The sequence below is a fragment of the Grus americana genome, chromosome 8 (genome assembly GCF_028858705.1).
Source record: "Grus americana isolate bGruAme1 chromosome 8, bGruAme1.mat, whole genome shotgun sequence".
In the NCBI taxonomy this organism is placed as follows: Eukaryota; Metazoa; Chordata; class Aves; order Gruiformes; family Gruidae; genus Grus; species Grus americana.
In genome coordinates this window covers 25,110,672-25,132,833 of record NC_072859.1, presented here as the reverse complement: position 1 = coordinate 25,132,833, position 22,162 = coordinate 25,110,672, and the positions used below count along the sequence as shown (strand labels likewise).

Here is a 22,162-nt window from a genome sequence, read left to right as displayed (position 1 = left end):
GTCAACTGCTGTGTGTGAACAGCAGCAACTGCTTCTGCCCTTTTTATTCCATGTCTTGCTTGTCTGGCCAGAGGACAAAGTGGTCTCTTATTTGAAATAAGCCTATACTAAGTTCTTGAGCAGATTGCTGCACTGTGTATTTTGGAGTCATTCCTCTAGTAAATGCATACCACTGGTACACCTCTGACGGGGTATGCCCTCTCCTGTGTGATATAGGTGAGAGAACTACACAGTAGAGGTAGCTGAAAAGCTGCTGTATGTTGGCTATGTCTGCGGTGTAGTGGGAGAGGGATCTCGCTGAAGAATGAGTTTCCCTGGTGAAAACAACTGCTGCTTGTGGCCATAGTTTGCTGGCAGGCTTTTTGCAACCCATGCCAAAAGTCTGCTGAGAAGTTTAAACTGGTTGCTGAAACTTAGTTGTCGCAAATTGAGTTAATTGCCCACAGACAGAAGAGCAAGTATGCTCAACAAAAATGAGGTAACGTGGCACAGTATAGATAACTTGCTTGTGTGCAACGCAAGTGACAGGGAGTAAAGCCAAGATTATAAATGCACAGTAAGAAATACGTCTAAGGTAGCTGAACTGCTGATCACAAATTCTGAGATGTGCATAAATGTTAGACCACTCTAAAGCATAAAAATCTCATGACTTGCTGCCTTGTCTAGCATTTGACTGAGAGAATTCCACCAGCACGGCATCACTGCTTGCTGTGCCTGCGGTTGCAGGCCTTTCTGTTGTGTTGCACCTTGGTTAACGAAGCTTGATATTTTAAAGATTAGATGTTGAGATTAGATTTACGGAATTGCATTCAGTAGTAGCATGAGAATACATATGTGTAAAGCCTGTAAGGGCTGAGGGAAGGTAGTTTGCATCGTTGTTTTATCGCTTTTTGGTGCTGGCATTTTTGGAGGCAGGTAAGAGTGACTGTCTCGGTTCACAGTAACAAGCAGCTGACTCCTCCAGTCTTTCTCTTTCCTGGTTGTTCAGAAGTTCATGAGAGCAAAGGAAACCTGTTCAAATTTTTGTTTGCTGTTTGCCCGCTGTACACACACAGGATTTTTTGGACATATTTACTTCAAGAGTTGATATAGTAGATGCATGCTCTTCGCTTTACTGGAATTCTTCTGTTATTTTTGGCTGTTTCGGCCTACACCTGATTGACAAGATAGCAGCTTCATTAGGGTTTTTATGTTCATTACAAGTCTGAATGTATCCTTTTCTTGGATCCTTCACACAATAAAGATTATGCTGAACTTGATTCCTAAAGGCGCTTGCTTGAGAAGTAGTGAACAACAGACAACTTGGTCCCATAAATTCCACTTTCTGAGTTCCTAGACCTAGGTGTCAGTCTGGCCTGTTCTTTACCAGTAGTTCTTTGACTTGTGTGGTGTGTTGTTTTGTTTTATTTAAACATTCAGTTCTGGGGTCCGAATAGACAACACCATTAACCAGTTTGTCTTCACAACTCTACAACTGAGAACTGAGGCTTAACAAGGTGAAATAATTTACCTAGAATCATTAAAAAGATTCATAACAGTACTGGAAACTGGACATCTATCTCAAATCTCTCAGGGTTTCATGCATAAGATCATCTTTCTATACTGTTGGCATATTGTATACTCTGTTTCCCCACCTTGAAAAAGCCAGCAGGACAAGAGGTTAAACACCAGTTGAAGCTGTTTTAGATGGAAACTACTGAAACAGAAATTTCAGTAGAGCTGCAGTCTAATTGCTGAATTGTGAGTGTTGTGGGTTTTTCAGTGTGCTAGATTATGACTTCAAAAAGGCCCTCAATTTGGGAATGTGTCTGTCTAAATGTAAGTAACTGAAAAATCATTTTGCAGCATATGAAGTAGAAACTAATAGGATTTTTCTTCTTTGCCCGTGTTCATATTATTTGTTGATTGGGCAGTATAACACTTATCAATGTGTAAACCACGCGACTTTGATGGAGCATAACATGCAATGAATCAGGCAGTTACATCCATAGGTTCCAAATCTGTTGAAGCAGTACTCTCATGCAATTTATTCAAACCAGTATCTTTGTAGAAATTTTAAAATATTGCTGTGTGTTCATGTATATTTTCAAGAGTCATTGTCAATAATTACTTCAAATAAAAACTTCAGAAAATTATTTTTATAGATTAAATAACAAAGTCAGTTCTAAGTTTATAATGGGTAGTTACCACCTCATCCAATGTGCATTAGTAAAAACAAACTCTGAGATCTTTAGGGCAGAATCTATGCTTCCCTTTGACTCTGAAGGGCATATGTTTTAGTCTCCTGCTTTGGTTGGAGCCACGTTGCTATTGGTTTAATCTGTTACTTGCATTGAAGAATATTCTTGACCTGTCAGGGAGTGCTCGAAATAAAAAAAAAAAAGTTAGCATAGGTGTAAAATATTATTTTTGTATGAAATGTAAATCAAACTCTCTCCTCCATGAAATCTCATTTTCTGCATCCATTTTTTTCCTTGTCGCTTTCCAATTCTACTCTCTTAAGATATCTTTCCTACTTCATTAATCACTTAGGGTGTTACTGGTCGCTCTTTCATCCATTACAGGCATGGGAGGCACACAGCCTTTGCATGCTTTGCTGAGGAGCCTGTAGAATTTGTAAGGGGGAAGAAATAATTTGCTTTCTTAGGAGTCAGATTCTCCCTTTCATTAGGGACAAATAAGCTATCCTTACATCCAAATTGTTTGCTCAATCTAGCCTTGAGCACGAACAACTGAATACCTCTTCCACAGATGATAAGAAAACACTAAACTCGCTCTGGATTTGTTTTTAATTTCCCTCACACGTGGTGCTTCAAGATTAAAGGGATTTTTAAATGAGACTAGTGTTTGGTGTTTTTAGTAAAATAGTATGTTCAGCGTGCTGCTGTAAACTAAGGATGATGTTACAGGTGTGACAGAGCGGGTGCTAAGGTGTAACTTGATAACTTCCATGTTCCTGATTTTATTTTTATTTAGCATCCAAAGCTTCCTAACTGCCTGGAGCAGTGTGGAAGGGCGTCTCTGTAAGAGGTGTGGTTTTTTTTCTTTTTTTAAAATCATGTATAATTGCTTTCTCCTCAATAACTATTGCTAGTCCTTGTTTCTGGCTTTCGTTGGTAAGCAGCATTGGCTGGAGCATTCAGATGAGTTAAATCTGAATAATAGGGAAATTAGTAAGAACCTTGACAGTTTCAGTGGTGATATGATACGCTTTCTAGCAAGAGAAGAGATGTAAGTGCTGCATGCTGTGGTGGGAGATGATGCAGTTTTGTTTTGCAGGCAGCTCATCTTTCAGTGGTGTTTTTTGTTTTGGTTTTTTTCATAATTGTGGGCAGTAGACCTCCTTTTCAAAAGTTAACTTATTTTGATGTCTTTGAAATTTTATGTAATGAAATTCCCTGGCTCACTTAGGGAGGCTTTTCCTCTGTAGCTGGTGTTAGTGGACACATTTTTTTCAAGTCATAATGTAAAGTCTTCTGGTACGTCCATTGGAGCTTTTTAGTGTAGTTATTCCTTCCAGTGTGTTGCTCTGTGACTTCTTCAGTCCAGATTTATGTCTTCATTTATTTGTCTTCTAATACCATTCTTAAAGACCTTCTCTTGCAGTTTAGTAGACCTCCTTTGGATGATTCACAGGACCAGTATGCAAAATATGTGTGCCGTGACCTGCCATGTTATAGCACAGTACTAGTGTCAAGACTTTGGTTGGTAACACAGAACTCATGATTCTGGAGATGAGTAATAAAAAATTGTACTAGGAGCTGGGAGTGCAAGAGTAAATTGCAATATTTGAGAATGTACTAGTTGAAATAGTGACGATGAGCAGCCACTCTGATGGAGGAAGGAAAGGTAAATGCAAGACTAGACTGTATCAGGTAAAGAATTTGTTATGGTAGAGATGAGAAATTAATACTATTGCTTTAAGGCAATGGGAAGATTTTTTGCCTGTAACAGGTGTGGAACTGAAATGCATCAAATGTGGAACAAACACTGGAAAAGGAGATAAGATATTTAAAGTGGAATATAATTGGGTTTAAATTTGGTTTGAGAAAACACAGGCTGAAAATTACAGAAAGGTTTTAATCAGAGCAGAATAGGATTATGAAACAGTCTTCAAGGAGTAATCAAGACAAAAATCCCCTAACTTTATACTAGTGTGAGAAGCTGGGTTTTTGTTGTGGATTTTTTTGTTTGTTTGTTGGGTTTTTTTTAAACAAACTAAGTAATGTGATACCTGGAATGGCAGAGGGCTAAACTGACTCAGGAAACCCCTTTGAGAACTGTGTTTCTGTGACCTTCTGCTTGTACCATTCATCAAACTGCTGCAGACTTTTTTGTGGGTTGTTGATTATTGTTGGGGGGGGGGGGGGGGAAGGCAGGGGTGTCACTGTAGTTTACAAATGAAATTTAGGCACCTCTAATATTTGACCATTTTGTTTCCTGTGCTAAATTTTACCAGACCCACGCAGCTGCTGTCTGGTGCCACCTCCTAGGCTGGGACCTCTCCAGGCAGCAGGTTGAGAAACCTGGTTAAATCATGAATCTGTTTCAGGCTGAAGCAGGAGGTAGATTGGGTGTGCCTGGATCAAGCATTTGTCTTCACAGCGTCTATATTATTTTCACCTTCTGTTAAGCATTTCTCTCCCTTGTGTCACTCAACTATATTCCAGCCAGTGATTAAAATGTGGCGTTCCAGCAGAGTAACAGCAATGGAACAATTTCAGATTTTCCTTCCTTGATGAGTCCTTAATTGTGTTAATGGAAGCCCTGACTAATATGGTGTGAATTAATCAGCATGTCTTCTGCTGCTATCACTGGTGAGTGCTTGCGTGTGAAATGTTTCGTCTCAGGTGGTCCACCTGGTCTTCTCAGTTTCAAAAAGCAAGATTTGAAAGTAATACAGCTCTTAAAAAGCAAAGCAAAACAAACTCTAAAAAGCTACCAAAAAGAAGAAGAAAAACCAACTTTCTCTGAACAAATAAACAAAGATTGAAACTCCAGATTCTCTTGGTATGTGCATCTTTGGGAGCCATGTTGTGGAAAGTGTGATGTCACGGTGGTGGTCTGTATGCTGCTGAGGGTCACTGATCCGTGGAGTCTTGGACGGCATGGCTAAGCGCTTCACTTCCTCTGTTGAAAAATCTCCTTTCCAAACACATGATGTAAGTAAGCTTGCTGTAACGGCTGGAAGGTGGAATCTGAATCCTTTTGGTACAGCTGAGCAGAGTTTGGTGAGCAGCGAAAGAACTTCAGTCCCCATAATATATAGTTATGTATTTTTTGTACTGTTAGTGGAAATTCAAAAAAGTAAAAAAAACCCAACACAAAACCAAATGAAATTCATTTGTAAGAGACAAGGCGTCTACCTCTCTCTGTATGAGCAAGACTTAACTACATATTCTGTTCATCTCATTTGAAATAGTAAAAAGGATTTAATCTTTTTTTTTCAGCAGACCTGATAGAAAATACTATTGACTTTAGTGTCTAAAATGCAAATAAAAGTTGCTGTCTTGCTGATTTTTCCGATTCTACCTTTCACAATGTTGTTAGTGCTGCGTGGGCAAAGCAGATGTATCAGAGGGCAACTCACAGGGTAGGTAGCATCTTTTTCCTTCTCTACCTCTGATTGAAAGCTGCCACCACTGAGGCACTAGGCAAAATTTATTACAGATCACATGCCCAAGTCCTGTTCCCAAAGCACAGCTGATTGTCTTAGTAGAAAGCAGCTATACTGGCAGGTGCTCAGGCTTGCGATGTTGTTGAGGGGAATGATACAGCGCTACCTGACTGTGTGCTTGATGAATGTGTTCAGGACTTTGGTCTGATCTTTATTTTTTCTGGCAGGGTGAGAGTTAGAGAATTCAACAGTTGTTGGTTGTTGGGGGTTTGGGGGTTGTTTGGTTTTTTTAAACTACTCAGCTTTAGAAGAATGTAGCTAATTAAATTAATTATTTTGCTGCCAGGGTTTACTATGGATCAGGGCTAAAACACCAGAGGTTTGAATGAGGCAATTAGCTCTGAAGGTAAGGATCAAGAATGATTATCAGGGCATTTGCTATTCTGTGCGTTGTCGGCTAAAGAGGATGCCTTCCATTATACACGCAGGCAAAACCTTAGGTGTTCTGCAAGAAGGCATTGACAGATCTGAGATGCCTGTCACTTTTAATTGTTGCATCTCCTACTGCATGTCTTTATCCTTTTCATGCTCCTGGCAACTTGAGGCCTGTGTTCATTATGTTAACCAATACCTCTTGTTTCCATGTAGAAGTTAATTGTCAGCATTTCTCCTGTGTTTTAGTATAAGTTTTCATTTAGACTCGATGTGGTTTCTGAATGAATTAGGCAAATTCAACCTATTCCAATTGCAGACATAGTAAGCTCTTTGCACATGTATATAGCTGAAAAAATTTGTTTAAAAGCATCCTGGTAAAAATCTCTTCCTGTTCTAAGGAGCTCTACTAGTTTTTTCTTTTTGGGAGTAAATAGAAGTTAGTATTCATTTTTGTAAATAATCCTTCATTTTCCCTGTTTAAAATATATACACTCTTGTGTAAATAACTTACTGTGCTATGTGTTGAGGGAAAATTACAACTTCAGTAAAGGTAGTCTCAAAAAACACTTTATACTTTCTGTCTTTTACAACACTTTCATGGACCCAAAAGAAGAGTTAAACATCCTTTATTATCACCTCATTTTATCAGGCATAGGAAGCCTTTTACATTAATAAGTCAAACTCAAGTTTATGATTTTCAACAGTCATTCTGTGATGAATGTTCAAAGAAATGAAAAGTCTGTGTGAAATGAATTTGTGCATCTTTATTTCCAGAGAGAGTAAGATTTTAAGAGAGTGGTGGTGGTAAAGTTAGTCAATGTCCTCCATCTGCCAGTTTTCCTTGGTGCTGTCAGTGGAGAGGGCAGAGCCTTGTGCCACATATGAGCCTTGAAGATGTAACTGTCACCTGTGCCTGGGTGAGGACATGAAGGGTGACGTGAAGGCATCACTGATGTCTGTGCCACCCTGCACACAACACAACAGGAGGAGTTGTGTAGGACTCCGTTTGGTGTTCCTCAATGATGTCCTTGTTTTGAATGTTAAGTCACCATCTGGTCTGATGTTTTAATAATTTTTTGGTTGTCATTTCCAATGTCCTTTGCCTTTCCCCATAAGACTCAAGGCCTCCCTGGTTTCAGGTAGCATTCACAGGCTATTCATACATTTTTCTGGAGTAACGTTCCTTCCTTGCTGTCCCCAGCCTTTTTACTTCGTTTCTAGCCTGCATGATTTCTACTTGTGTATTTTCCCCATACTTGGATCTTAACAGCCCTTCCCTCATAGGAGTTTGGGGCTTTTTATGGCAATTGTGGGCTGTAGAGCTGTAACAGTTACTCTGTTGCAGGTGATACTCCTCATCCCTTGGAAGAGAAAATGCAATTGTTTAGATCAAACACAATTGCATGCGTTAACCTAAGTACATAGTTCCAGTTATTGGGGAACGTGCGAGGGAGTAGATGCCAAATATCAACCCATGGAGTTACTGTGCCAGAGAGGGTTTTTCCCTGTGTCTGTTCTTGCAGCCTGGTACAGTAGTGTAACATTGATAATAGGAAGGCAGTGCTGTGAACAGCACAGGCTATACTTTGCTCAGCACTGGTTTTCTGTCACTGTTAAATTTGGTAAAAGCCATGGTGAGGATCATTGGACTTGCAGGATGCCTGGAATTTAATTTTGCATTTTTGTCATGTTATGTTAACTGGGAAACCCACCTAGTTATAAAGCTTTTCTTTTTTGTCAGTTTTGTGCTGAAAAGGGGGGAAAAATGGTGTATTCAGATTTTCTTGAAGCAAATTTAGGTATTCTTCTGTAGTATAAATTCTGTTAGCTCCTTTGAGAAGATGGTGACAATTCTGGATGCAGACTAATGGTGCTGGAAAAAGCAGTGGAGGTCTTGAAGTTTTCGTAACATGTTTCTTACACCACCAGTTGCTGCAGACCAAATATCACTAGAAAAAATTGAGAGGTACTAGAGGAGAAAATAGTATTGCATGGAGGATAGTGTAGGAATCTGTTTCAAAATAGTACTTTTATGTAACATAGTGTGAGTTGTTTGTACAGGGGGAAAAAAAACCCAAACAAACTTGAACAAATCTAACCAGGTTTCATGGTGTGTACACTCAGTTCAGTGCAGGCTCATATGAAGTGGCAATGCCATCGAGCTGTGCTTCACGGTGGCTGGTTTAGTTGAGCCTGTGCTTTGCAGAGCAGATTAGTATTTGGGTTTTCTGTTGGAGCAGAGTTGAAACTGGGTTTTGTATAATGACTTGGGTTGATCTTGGAAGGAGTTTCACACCTATTTGGGTTTTTGGGGGGTTTGTTTTTCGTTGTTGTTGGGGTTGGGTTTTTTGGGTCTTTGTTTTAATTTAAGATCATGCTGATACTTGCTGCGGGATGGCAGAACGATTCCTGAGGACACATGCTGTATATGTCTTGGTTTTCATTTATAGTTTTGTTTGAGACCACAAGGAACCATTATGATCCTCTAAGCTGTAAGGGAATTTGCACACAGTAATTAGGACTGTTAGCCCCAAAACTTATGTATGACTTAGTGAATGTGTTTTTGAAAGATAGCAAGTCTTTATTCATATGTTCTAGTAGATGAAGAGTCTATTGTATCCTTTGCTGTTTTATTCCAGATGATATTTATTCTCCCTCTTAAAACACTTTGCCTTTTATTTCTACGTTGAACACATATTTCTATCCACTGAATCCAGTCATACCTGCTTTTTGTTGTGCTGCTGAGAGATCTTCTGCTGTTTTGGTAATTGCGGGCTGTGGGCAAAGGCCTTCTTTCTCTTCAATAAGTTGAGCCGGTTGAGCTCCATTAGGACTACTTTTTATTATTATTATTTGTATGACTACAGCACCTGACTGCCTAAGGCTCTGCTTACATTAAGTGTTAAGCCTGGACTTGAGCTCTGGGCTTTGGCAGCAAGCCTGCTGCGCCACTGCTGTTGAGATTGGAGCCCGACTGCGGCGTTCTCCTTTCTGTTCATGTGAGGCAGAGTCCAAGATCAGCTGCGCAGCAGGTCTGGTAGTGCTGCTGTCCGGGTAGTCCTGGAAACCTGCCTTCCAGGAATAGGAGTGACAAGGAAAGCGCCATTCGTTTCATAGGCAGGAGAAATCCAGAAGAAGGAATCTGTATGTGCAGTGCATTCAGCCTGCCAGGTTCACCCTCCGTGAACTGGTGAATTCAGGGCCCGGGTTATGGGGTGCTCTCCTGAGCTCTAGTACACATGGGGTGCTCCCCTGAGCTCTAGCACACATGGTTCTCGTGAGTGACAGTGCACACTTTCTGGATGCCTTTAGATGGGGGAGAAAAACAGTCTCTTCTGTGGCATGCTTAGGATCTGGACATAAAGCCAGGGAATGACTCCTGACCTCAGACAAATGAGAGGGCCTAACAAGACAGGATAATATGTGTCAGTGTATCAGACTGGTGCTCCAGAGTACTGATAGCCTGATAATTGTCAGTTGTCTGTAAGTGTAAGGGTAGCAGGTTTCTTTTATTAAAAAAAAAAAAAAAAGAGAACAGAGCCTCAACCCATGTCCTTTAGAAGATGCAAATAGGTAAAGGGCATCCTTTATTGATGTAATGCAGAAGTAGATTTGGTAAGTGCATGACGAGTGGAAAGGATAGGCTATTAAAAGGAGGGTAAACAACTTGTGCTTAATGTGATGGAAAATGGAACCAGTGAAGAAGGGTGATGTGGTTGGAGGAAGAAGCTGGAAAAATGATTTTTTGGAGTACTGTGTAAGTAGGACAAAACTGCATTGGTCAGAGCCGGAGGAAAAGGTGGGTTGCAAAGCTTATGTTCCAGACCGGAAGTTTTACAGTTCAGTAAGTGTCATAATAATGTTTTCAAAGCAGGACATTGATATTAATAAGCTTATGAACTTGTGTTCATCTCTAAACTGCTTTTGGTTGCTGATAACTGTAAATTACCCTTTTCCACCCCTTGTGTCAGTTTAGGCAATAGGTAATGAGACTTCCTCCTGGGAGGAGACAGGATGCCTCCCAGGCTTGAATATCTTTCCTGTTCCTAGCTTATATGTATGTAAATTCAAAAATATTGATTTTGGATGGTAGCTCTTGAGATACAAAGATAACCTAAAATGGTGTTTTCATTGTATGATCCCATCTGATACAACGCATAGGATGAGCCATATGATGGGTCCGGGGTTAAGTCTCCTCCCCAGCTTCTGGCATCTTTCTTTGAGCAGATAAACAGTGATGCTGACAGGTTACGTATGTGAAGGCATTCACATTGCCTTAAGATATCCTCACCTGATGAATTCAGGGCCATCCAAGAAATTAGAAGAGACTCCCTTGGCTCCTGCATTAGACTTTTCTGTATTTTTTAAAAAAAAAAAAACCCAAACCAAAACCCCCCCCAAAACCAACAAACCCTCTTTCATGTTACACACTGTCTTTCAAGAAAAAAAAGTTTCTTCCATCTTTTAATGAGGCGAGGTTGCTGTTGGATTTGAGATTGAGGGCCATCCTGTGCTTCCACTGCCCTCTATCCTCACAAGAGTTATGAAGGTGCTGGTCTACAGCAACCTTGCTGCTGCAGGGTGAGTGCGTAGTAGGTAAATGCTTCATGTCTGCTACCAAAGTACTAAATCATGATTTTCTTCTGAATCTTGCTATTAAAGACATTACAAAAGCAGAGTGGGAATTCCCAGCCAAAGGCAGCCATTTCAGTTGGTAGCCAACAAGATCTTACAGACATCAAAAAATAAATGAGGTTCCCTGCTCCAGTTACAGCAACAGCCATAAAGCTTCAAAGAGGTCACAGGTGTGGAAATTGGAGGACTCTTAATGGTGACTGAGATAAAAAGGGATTCTCTAAAGCCTTGGATGTAAGCTTCTGATCTGAAGAGTGGTGAGTAATGCAATTGCTAGGAGGTATCTCTGGCTTTGCCGGGAGCACGCTAACAAGCAATCAAAATGCTTGCCCACAGCCAAACTGTTCTTTCCCTTCCACTCTTTAGAATAATAAAAGCATTACACACAAACCCCACTGTTAATGCAACATGTGGGTGAAGTTCCAGGCTATTGTGTATAAAACTGAGTCTTAATTCCAGCAGTAATTATAACTTGTTCTTCTCTCCCCTGTTGTATGGTGACACCGCAGGAAGTGATGCAAAGTTCTCTGTTTGTGCATGTGTTAGACTCTGTTCCTACGTTCAGCCTAAGTTATCTAATCTCTTGATTTTTTTCTTTTCCTGTCAACGTCTCAGCTGTAATACTGTGCAATTGGAAACTTTTAGCATTTAATGTCAGTGTTTTGTCAAGGAACTGGTTTTACTGCTCGTGGATATTTTGCTTCTTTTCTGTTTATAATGCAATCTGACATTTGTTTTCCTCTTTCTCTTGAGGCTGATTTTGTTCAAATTAGAGATTTCCTTGGAACACATGTTTTCTCATTTTCTAGTCTGCAGTTTTTAAGGCCATCAGCAGTTTAGGGTATGAGGTCCTGCCCTTGTCTATACTTGATAGAAAAAGCACAGTGAATACCACTAAAAATTCATCATTGCTGCCAGCTATCTGTGGTAACCTTGATATCTCCTTTTTGAACAGAAGGGACCAGGAATTATTGTTGAATATAAAAGTTTTTAGCATTGCCTTTGTATGCAGGGTGTGAGAAAGTCCAAGGCTTTTTATTTATGCTGGTATATTACACCATATAATTGCATCCATCTTTTGATCTGTGGTATGAATTAGTTCCATTGAAAACATGTTTTCTATTTTTAAATCGGTTGTCTTGAACTGAGTTCTTGAAACATTCTGCTTTTTGGTCTTGTTTTTGTGTAGATTTTCCATACTGTGCTGGGTTTAATATAATTGTTGACATATTGGGCTTGAGGTTTTTTTTTTTCTTTGCTGTTGGGTTTTTTTCCCCCCTCTATTTTGTATAAATCTCCTGATGTTTTATGTTAGTGTTGTATTTATCCAGATTGAGTATGTAAGTTATCTCATGGTATCTGAGCATTTCACAGTTTGGAAATGTTCGATGGTGAAGTGCTTGCTGTTAGCCAGTGTTAGAAAGGGAGAGTGGAGAACTGGAGGCCTTAAGTGGTGTGTTTCTGTACTTGACTTTACTGAGCACTCTGTGTTCATTGATGGCTAGACTGGAAGCCCAGGGCTCCATCCATGGTCAGTAGGGACAGAGAAACATCTTGAAACTCAGATCATATAGGTGGGATGATCTCTGCAGGACCTTGTTTTTTTCCACTGATCAGCAGCTGAGTCTAAATTCTGAACTTGAGTGTGTAAATTGCAAATCTGAGGTTAAATGGGATTACTGAGGCCCAAGTGACTCTTCCAAGCAGTGTCATATTCTCCTTGTCTCTTCTGTGGCTCTTGTGATGCTCACAAAACGTGAGCTGTGCTGCCAGCAAGCTAGGCTGCTGTCCCTATACCTGAGTAGCACTACAGTGTTTTCTTGTGTTCCCCAACCCAAAGTCATTTGCTGTTCTTTTTTATTATGCTTGATGGTATTTTCACCTGGTCTGTACAGCAGCTTCTGTGGTAGTTCCGGCCTGTGACGAGGGCTCCTCTGTGTCAGAAAAATAGTAAACAAAATGGCACTTACCAAGATTGGCAGAGCAGGAAAATGCCATAAATTCCAAGCATTTGTTTCATGCCCCATTCATTAGATGGTCCTTCTTGAGTCAAGACCCTTGCCTTGTCCTTCCTGTGGTTGTAATGGGTGTTAAGAGTGCATTTCTGTATGCATTTTTCTTCCTTTGCAGTGGTTCTGCTTGGGGTGTGTGCTTGCTGGGATTTTTTAATCAGTTCGTGTTGATTCTTATCATCTGTTTGTATAATAGTTTGGGGTTGATGTAATCATTGTTACATGTATTTCATTAAGAAATGTATGTGTGTGTGTGTATTTAGGTGTTTGCATAATTCATGAAGTCAAGTATGTTCACATATCCCTTGTTAGCACATGAGTGCATGTAGTAAGTACTTCTCTTCTTTGTATCAGTGGCTCATTGGGAAAGGTGCACTGTATTTATTTGGCATGTATATATGTAAAAAACCCACAAGCTCTACCATTTATTTTCTTTCTTCTACACCCACCCTAAAAACGTAAAGAAAAACACACACTTCTGCTGGGGTTCTAGGATAGTTTATTTTTTCATTCAGCCATTAGTTTATTCGTTCAGGAGTTGTACACTGGAAGAAAAAGTGCATCCATTAGACAGTGAGGGCTTTATTTATGAGGGGGGTGGTGTTTCAAAGGGGAGGCTGTCAAGTCCCAAAAGAGCCTTTCATGGTGTATTCTCAGCGTGCTTCTGAGGCCACTGCTCTGCTCATCAGGAGGAGAGGCAGAAATGTGGGCTTTACAGAGCAACTGTGTGTTTCACTGGTCCCTGCGCTCACTGACGTTTATTTACATATTGGGAGAGTAAATGGGTAGAACAGATGGCAACCAGACATTTGGTGGTTCTGTTCCCGTATGCTCCTCAGGGGTCTTGCATTCAGTTTTTGCAAAAAGCTTGTCCTATAGTGGGGAGAAAAAACCCAGGAGCCTGTTCACAACTATGAAATACTTGTTGGGTTTTTGCTATATTGACAGATTAAAGCATTTAATAAAATGTGAAATAATTACAATGTTTGTTTTACAAGTCCAGATACTTGTTCTTTAGGATAAGTCCATTGGTCGGTCGGTCTCTCTCTTTATTATTATTTCTTATTTTCACCACTGGAGTGAATGCATTTAGATTTGAAGCCGGAGATCTCTTCCCTCTACAAACTGAGTTTGAAAAGTGCAGGTCTATTTATATGGGTCTTGGATACCTTTTGGCCTTTTGTGCAAATACTGTAACTCATTTATGCTCTTGTAAAAACAGAATATCTGAAAATTTTGCAGGATTTTCAAGGGTATTTAATATGTGTTTCTTCACTATTTACAGTTATGAAGTGGGAGATTTACTTCCATACCAAGTTGAATTTTTTTCTTTCTTTCTTTGTACATACCAGAATGTTGGAGCAGGGCTGCTCCAGAGTGCTAGGCAGCTTGCTTTAGTGGTTTGAGTTGGGATGTTTTTTGGTTTTTTTTCCAATATGTGCATGTTGTTTGTTTTAGAGAAGTGATAATTAAAGCACTTCTGGGCAAAACCGTAGTATAAAATACACATTTTGAAAATATGTTAAAAGGGGAGATGCAGGTCAGATTTTGAAAGTGTAAAATTCTCAACCTGCACATTGTTCCTGCCTGTAAAGCAGCCAGGTGTTTCTCAGTAAAGTGGGGAGAAATCAAATGAAAATTGAAGAGCTTGACCTTTTGCATAGCATGCCAAATCAGCAACTCTAACAGTTTGTGACATGATGAATTCCAATGACTTATTGGTAAACACATGAAACTGCCTAGCGTTTGTAGGAGAACCTGTCAAATAATGTAAATAACAGACTCACCTCAATGTGGAATCTCCTAGTATTAGATAAAGTCTATAAAACAAACCTTTCTATAATAAACCTTTCTGTAATAAAAGGTCAAGGCTGAGCTAGTTTGCTTTGAACCAAGGTAGTGTTCAAAAGTAAAAGTAGAATTACTGATCCTCCATGAGTTAAGCAACTCAGGTTTTACCAGGTATTTTCTGGTGCCCTTCTTATGAAGTGATGTCTTTTAAAAAGGCAAAACTAGGAAGCCATGTCATGCTCTGCAGGGAGGCTTACCTTAGCAAATGGTAGCAGAGAAAGTGAAAATGGTAGATGTCAAGAAGGAAACACTATCTTCTTGAGACATGTTTAGAAGGTTGATCATTAACAGAAAATAAAGTGGAAACTTGCTACTTTTCTTTAGGCCATGCTGCACAAATATTACGTTAGGATTAGTTTAAATGAAGATAATTGCCGAACTAGTAGATTTTTGGCAGTATATTCCACAACCCACGTGAAATACAGAAAATTGTTTCTAAGTAAGAGTTTTTAGCCAGAGTATATTGATAGTCTGCATGTTTAATGAAGCTGCTACATCTCACTCAATATGTGACAATGTTTCTGTGATATATGCAGCAGTTCTCTTAAATACTTTGTAAGGCACTTTGGAATCCTTTGAGATCAAAATTAAATACAAGCCTGTTATTAAATAGGACCTAACTTCCTCTTTTTTTTTTCATATGGGGTATTGCTGGTTTTAGGAAATGTATTTCTAAACTGAACCCACCATTGCAGTGCAATTACTGAGTAAATCACATCCTAGATAGTCTTTGGGTTTTTTTCCCCCGATAAAATAACATAGTTTAAATATTTTTTCCAGTGGTTTGTAGCCAGATGCAAAGTCAGCTAAAAAGATTTCTTCAGAAAGATTTCTTTTCTACATCATTATATAACTAAAAGTAGCTGTTGTAAATACTGCAGAATTTCATGGCAGTCTTGAAAGTCATGGCTTCTGTGTCCAGGTTCCTTCCCATAGGAGCAGATAATGGCAGTTTAGATGGTTACATATTCTTTATGGTCCAGAGCTGGATAACCCTTAACCAAATAACTAATTCAGTAACAGCAGGACTTGAGAAAAGTGAACTGGTAACAACCAGTAACTACTTTTGGCAGAGTATGGCAGACGTTGTGTTTTTTAAATTAAAAAAAAAAAAAAAAAAAAAAAAAAGTGGGGGGGAATGTTATGAGTGTATTTGTTGTTGAGTCCTCAAATGCTAATCCATATGTGGTCATCTGTATCTCTGAAGGGTTTGTTGGTTTTTTTCTTCTTTGACAGACTGATGTCTTGGTGTTAAGCTGCGATCTGATCACAGATGTTGATTTATATAAAGTTGTGGATCTCTTTCGGACACATGATGCTACTCTCTCCATGTTGATGAAGAAAACTCATGAACCCACAGAAGCAGTACCAGGACAGAAAGGGAAAAAAAAGCCAGGTATGTAGATAATACTTATATTTATTAATAAATGATAGAGAAACCACTGGCATGTATGTATATGTTTAGTTATCAATCCCAGAGCAAAAGAAATAAAAACCATACAGATATCCTGGTTGGGGTGTGACTTGTTTTTTTCCAGCTCAGAATTAAGTATTAGACTCATGTAATCTTGCAGGCTCTGATCCAAAGCTCACAAGAGTTAAGGGAAAAGCTCCAGGTGACTTCAGTGAGTTTTGGATCAAACCCTAAATTTTTGTTACATATGAACATTAAAACCGTTAGGTTTTTCAAGAGTGCTAAGCATCAGCCAGATTATAGCTGGGAATTTTAGCATTGACTGTAGGGACCAGCGCAGATGGGTAACATACTTCTAGAAATTCTCCCCTCAGTATGTACTGAATTACTCTTCTGAGATCACATCCAGGAGCCTTTTGCTAGGCAAAACTCCTACTGATTTCAAGGACTTGGTTAGATGCTTATCTTGTCCCTCTTACCATAATATCTTAGTTGGTGCCTTGTAATCTTTAATGTAACACTGCTGTAAGGCAGAGCAGGGCTATTATCCCCACTTACATGCTAAAAGTACTAAATACCATACAGTTGTTCCCATACCATACCTCTCACTTTCTTTTAATGGTATCTGTTAAATTGCCGAGACTTGATTATTGCCAGCTTAGTGAGTCCCGGTCCATGATTAAAAGCTCAGACACGTTGCAGTAATACGAATAAGAAAGCGTAGCTTCAAACTGTTTGAGAGGAGTGAAATGCAAGTTGGCAGTTGGACTATGTGTGTCTGAAAGTGGAAGAAATGTGTTTTTTAAAAGCTGCTTAGACTCTGCATGAAAGGATTTTCTGGTGTAAGGATAGTAGAGCTGAAAGCATTTAGGACTTGGACTCTGAAACAACTCTAACTTCCCCCCACCCCATTTTTGAAAAGGGAATCTAAGTGATAATGGAACATAAAACATCATCAAGAACACTAGCACAGCCACAGAGTTGAGCATTCAGGAGTTATAAACTAATGGGTCTATGGTTAAACATTACAGAGCTGCCCAGTATGTGAGCTCTGAGCAGGCAGGGTTGGAGTGAGGAGGTCTGTGAGGATAAACAAGATCATCTGAAGACTCTTCGTAAATGTAAACACATCAGGTTGCACATGCATTCTTAATTTGCTTGGTTTTCAATGTCTGTGTGCTTGATTTTTGTGGCATTATTCTTCCTACATCACTTGTTAAAATTTGTGTATGATTTCTCAGATCTGTAAAAGACCGAACTTGAAAACATTAAAATTCCTGTGGAAGTGTTTTGATATCCACGGTGTCTTTCTGTGGGGCTGGATGCTAAGCTCTCCCACTCAAAGCTGCTCGAGCTGTCATGCATAGCTCTAGTAAGTTGTTTTCTATGAACTGCATCGAATGAGATTTGTACCATACCAAACTTTTTTCAGTCATTTGCTAAAAGCAGAGGAGTGCCGAGACTGAGGAATTTTGGGTTCTTCTCCAGGCTCTGGAGGGGGACAGTACATTTTAGGGAGCACTGGACCCTCCTGCCTCTCATTCCTACTTGACTGAATGCACCCCATTGCTGTCACCTTTGTCCTAGCTCATCCCTATCTCTTTTCCCATGCTGACTTCTTGCTACCACCAGCCTCCATTCTTGTTCTCTTTGCTTAGTCTCCTCCTTCAAGGATCCTTGTGAAGAGTCCAGCTTCTCTTTCTCATGTATTACTCTTTTCTTTCACTACCAGTCCCATCCCCTGTCCTACTTCTGACTTCTCATTTTGACCTGTTTCATTTATCTGCCCATAGTCATCTTTTTCCTTCTCTTCTGATTCCTGTCTCTGAGGTCCAGTGTCTTTTCACAGACAGTCCCAATTTCCACCAGTTTTCAGGGACTACTTTCTCTCCCTTCCAGCCCATCTTGCAGAGTTCTTGTTTTTATGCTTTTCTTTCCCCTCACCCTTGTGAGCTTATAAGTTTTATTTCCCTGTAAAAAAAAAAAAAAAGTTGCAAAACCACAACAGATCAAGCTCTTTTCCCTGGAGCAGCCATCACAGCATGGCTGCGGAGCCTCATGGCTCATGTGGTTTGCTTGTACCACCTGACGATACCTGCTATTTGATCAGTTCTAGGAGCTGGGGAATTGAAACAACCTTTCCTTAAGAATAAAATTTGCAGAATTTTTTTCAGCAAAAATAGAAGCCATGAAAAGAGTATGTGAAACTGCAGTTTTTCAAAGATTTATAATGGAGTCAGATGGCAAAAAGTACACTCCTGATAAATGGATCAGCAGCGCTTACTGAATGTCATGCTGCTTCTCTGAAGAACTGGAATTCCAGAGCTTTTAAAGGGAAGGGCTGCCTAACTGTTTAAGCTGAGGCTAAACACTTTTCTAAAATTTCTTTAGCCATGGAAGCAGCTGAACTGTTTTCACTGAAGTTTTCCAAACGTTCCTCTTAAGGCAGGCACATGGCGTTGGCAATTTTGTCCCAAACAGTTAAAATTTGGTGAAGCTTATAAGCAACTGAAGACAAGATATTAACGTGGAATGTGTCAGGCAGCTTTTTGTAGTACATGACACTATTAGCTCCTTCTCTAAATCATGACACGTACATGTTTCTATATACTTGTACTGTTCAAGTGTTAGTATTAGGAAATACATCCTTAATCCTGATGAGCCACTAGATATACTTGCACCTTTCTGTATTGTTTCACTGTTCCTACTAATTCATTAATTTTTGGAGAAGGACCAACAAGGCTTTTATCTCTCATATACCATGTAATCCAATACAAAGTCATTGCTAAACATTCAAGAACTGTGATATAAGGAATGTTTTTTTTCAAATTAGCATGAATTGCAGTGTTACAGCTATAAGTTCATACTGATGATTTCCTGAAATGCTTGATATAACTCAGCTGCAAGTTAAAAGGTGAAGTTTATTGGCTTTTATACTTCGGGGATCATATATTGATGATGATAATCTCATTGGCTTTTTTAATTGAGGCATGGCAATTAAAAAAAAAATAGCAGAGTGTTAGTGACTGGTAGTAACCCAAATAAACAGAGAGCATCAGGAATTCAAACACCCAGAATGGAGCCATCTGCTTAAAGATGACCTGCAAGGCATTGGGTGGAAAAGAGTGTCTGAACCTTTCTGTGTATAAAAAAGGCAGAAAAGATGGGGATGGTGACTTTCCTGCTTGTTTTTCTTGTCTTGAAAGCAGCAGGCATGTCATCACTGGTATTCCCTGTGTTTGCCAGAAGACCTCTTGGTGGTCTTGCAGGCTGCATAGTGTGAATTCTCTCCCTTTAACTGAAAGGGTGGGGATACTAAATCTTTAACAAAGGTGTCTTTTTCCCAAGTGTCAATTAATTATGTTTGATTAAAAAGCATTTTAGAAAATCTGACTGAAAACTATTTTTTCTCATCACTGAATTACTCAACTTCCATTCTCTTGTGATGTCATGATTTCTTTAGGTCATTAAAGCTGTCAAAATTGATGGAGATCTAATTTCTAAGGTGATTAAGAAATTACAATAGTTATGTCAAATCTTTATTTATCTATCGTGCAGAGGGAAGACACATCCTGCATTCCATTTTTATACTTTAAATGATTTTTTTTTATTTACCATCACTGCAGCTTTAACATTTTTCTCACACTTCCCTTGCAGGGATTTTGTAAACTAGATATGTATTTGTTCTTCCATTTATTTTTTTCCGCACTAAGTAATGCCAGTGTGATTTGAAACAGCATACTGGTTTCTCTGGGTAATTGATTTTAGTAATAAGTTTTATTTTTTTTAAATTACGAAAGTAATGCTATTTATTGTTAGCATACAGGGAAAAACTTGACCTGCTATCTGCTACAAAAAAAACCAGCGCTCACATGGTTTCGCTGTCTGTTTCTGACCTATCCATGCAAGCAAGAGAAACTGGTTTGGTGGCAGTCATGTACCTGGTCCTGTTTTCAACAAGTTTTCTTTTTCCTTTCTATTATTGCATAGAGCTTTGCTATGGCAGCATAATATGTTACATTAGTGTAGGAATGGTCAGGAGGTGGGCAGCCACAACCTGAACTTTGAGAGAAGTGTTAGTACCTCGACAGAGGAAAATCAGTCACTGTTGTGTTTCTAGGCTGTCAGGAGGCCCCAGTTGGGTGACAGTGGTGATGGTTGGTTAGCCCCTACTCTCAAACTTCCTCTTTCCCTAGCATGAGGATCAGCACTGCTTTCAAGATTTATTTCTGAGTTTTTACAGCAAGAGAGCTTTATCCTAATTGTACTTAATTTGTCATAGTGTTACATGTTCGGGCCTATTTTTGTACTTCTTTGCTGTATGATTAATACCTGAGAAAGGGGTAGGGGGATTTCTGAAGAGGGTACGCTTGATCACTTGGATCAAAGGCTGCCAGTAGGAGACTTTCAACAGCTGCATAGATTTGACTCTATTTTGATAGTGGTTATTGCTATGGTAACGCTGAAGGAACAGGTAAAAGGAAAGTAAGGAATGGGGCTGAACTGGGGAAAATAGGGTTAAAAATAGTTTGGCTGAGAAAAGATCTTAGAGAATTAACTACTTATAGAGCATGCTGTTACTCCAATGTGGTTAAAGGCTTAGAACTTAAGAGATTGAATATTTGCCAGTTTGGCCCAAAATAATAGTATTTAGCAGGAGAAAAGAGGCTTTTTGTTAGAACTGTACCATGGCATTCTTGTACAGCCTGTGTTCCTGTAAAGATCAGTGTATGGTTGCCACCAGAGTGATGGAACATGCTACAAAGTACAAGTTAGATTAAGCTGCCACCACTGTATTTAGATGTTGTGGAAAGCTTTTAAAAAATAAATACTTTACATTTCAGTAGATCAAAGTCACTGTTGATGCACAGTCACTGATTGCAAGAGATGAGAACTGCCACAATAATATATGTGACTATTAGGTATTCTGTTGGTTGGCAGTTTTATAAGTAGATATTTAAACCAAGTTAACCCACCCAGAAACATCAATGGTGGAAATCTTAGATTCTATACTTTTACATGTATTTGTTTGTGACTTAGGTTTTCTATTGCTATCAATATTTATATGAAATAGGAGAACAGTTGCAAAGTAGTTAAGACATAACTGAAACAATAATCCTCTCCAGGCCACCAAATTTTAATGTAGAGTGATTTATAATGAGGAAGAAGCAGTTGGATTTTAAAGAAAACTCTGCTTGCCTTGGGTTTGTTGTGTAAATTCAGGTAGCAGGGTTGGGGTTTTTTTATTTAAAAAAAAAAAAAAAGAGAAGGAAAGTACAGCTCAAGATGGAGTGTTGCATGTCAGGATTTGTAGTTGGCATCTTCATAAAAAGGATGCAAAAAGCTTGCTGGGCCAGTGTTTTGAATGTCATGATAGATATCAGCTAAAATAAGTTCATAAATATTGTGGATAACTTTTGCAAATTCATTGATTAGCTGGGTTAGTCGGAAACCTAGTATTTCATATTTTGGGGATGGTTGGTGGTCCCATTTGTCTTTCCAGCCTGTATTAAGACAGGGTGATATAATGATTGTGTTTCATTTTCTACTTCAGTGGAGCAGCGCGACTTCATTGGAGTGGATGACACAGGAAAAAGATTGCTCTTCATGGCTAATGAAGCTGACTTGGATGAAGAAGTTGTCATTAAAAGATCCATCCTTCAGAAGTAAGCTTATGAGTCCTTGTGATAGAAACTGAACTTGGGATGGGGGAAAATAACTGTGGACTAGGAGTGATGGTTAAAGACAAAGTAGGATGAGAAGGGGAGAGGAAAAGAGCTTTTGCAATATTCAAGGAGCAGTGTTCTATTATTCATTACATCATTACAAGTTGATAGGCTTGTCTGATACCTTTGTGAAAAATTCCAGGGAAAGAAAAGGATTGGTGAAAAGGTAACTCTCCTTGAAATGAAGCCATATCACTATAGTGCAGATACAGATTAAATTCAGAAGTGGTAGACTTTTGTCCATAAATGACATGCTAGCCTCACTAGTCCCAGATGGATTTACAAAGTATCTGAGAAAGGCTCTCAGGATTTCACAACACTGTTGTGCATGTGAGACACAAAACTTCAGCTGTGTTTCCAGGCTCCAAAAGATTCTTCAGAGAATCCATGTTATATGCACCATTAAACTGCACTGGGGACTTGGATGAATTTATTAAATACGCCAGACTAGCTGAGCTTCCCGCACAGCACA

The 22,162-nt window shown here is 39.3% G+C and overlaps 1 protein-coding gene across 1 annotated transcript in view; it reads left to right on the top strand.

The window, feature by feature from the left end:
• The window catches only part of EIF2B3 (eukaryotic translation initiation factor 2B subunit gamma), a 100,153-nt gene that overhangs the window by 4,684 nt on the left and 73,307 nt on the right, over positions 1-22,162 (top strand). Inside the window, exons 4-5 of the mRNA XM_054833550.1 lie at positions 15,787-15,946; positions 21,519-21,630. Coding sequence (XP_054689525.1) covers positions 15,787-15,946; positions 21,519-21,630 — 272 coding nt within the window. The remainder of the gene's footprint in view (positions 1-15,786; positions 15,947-21,518; positions 21,631-22,162) is intronic.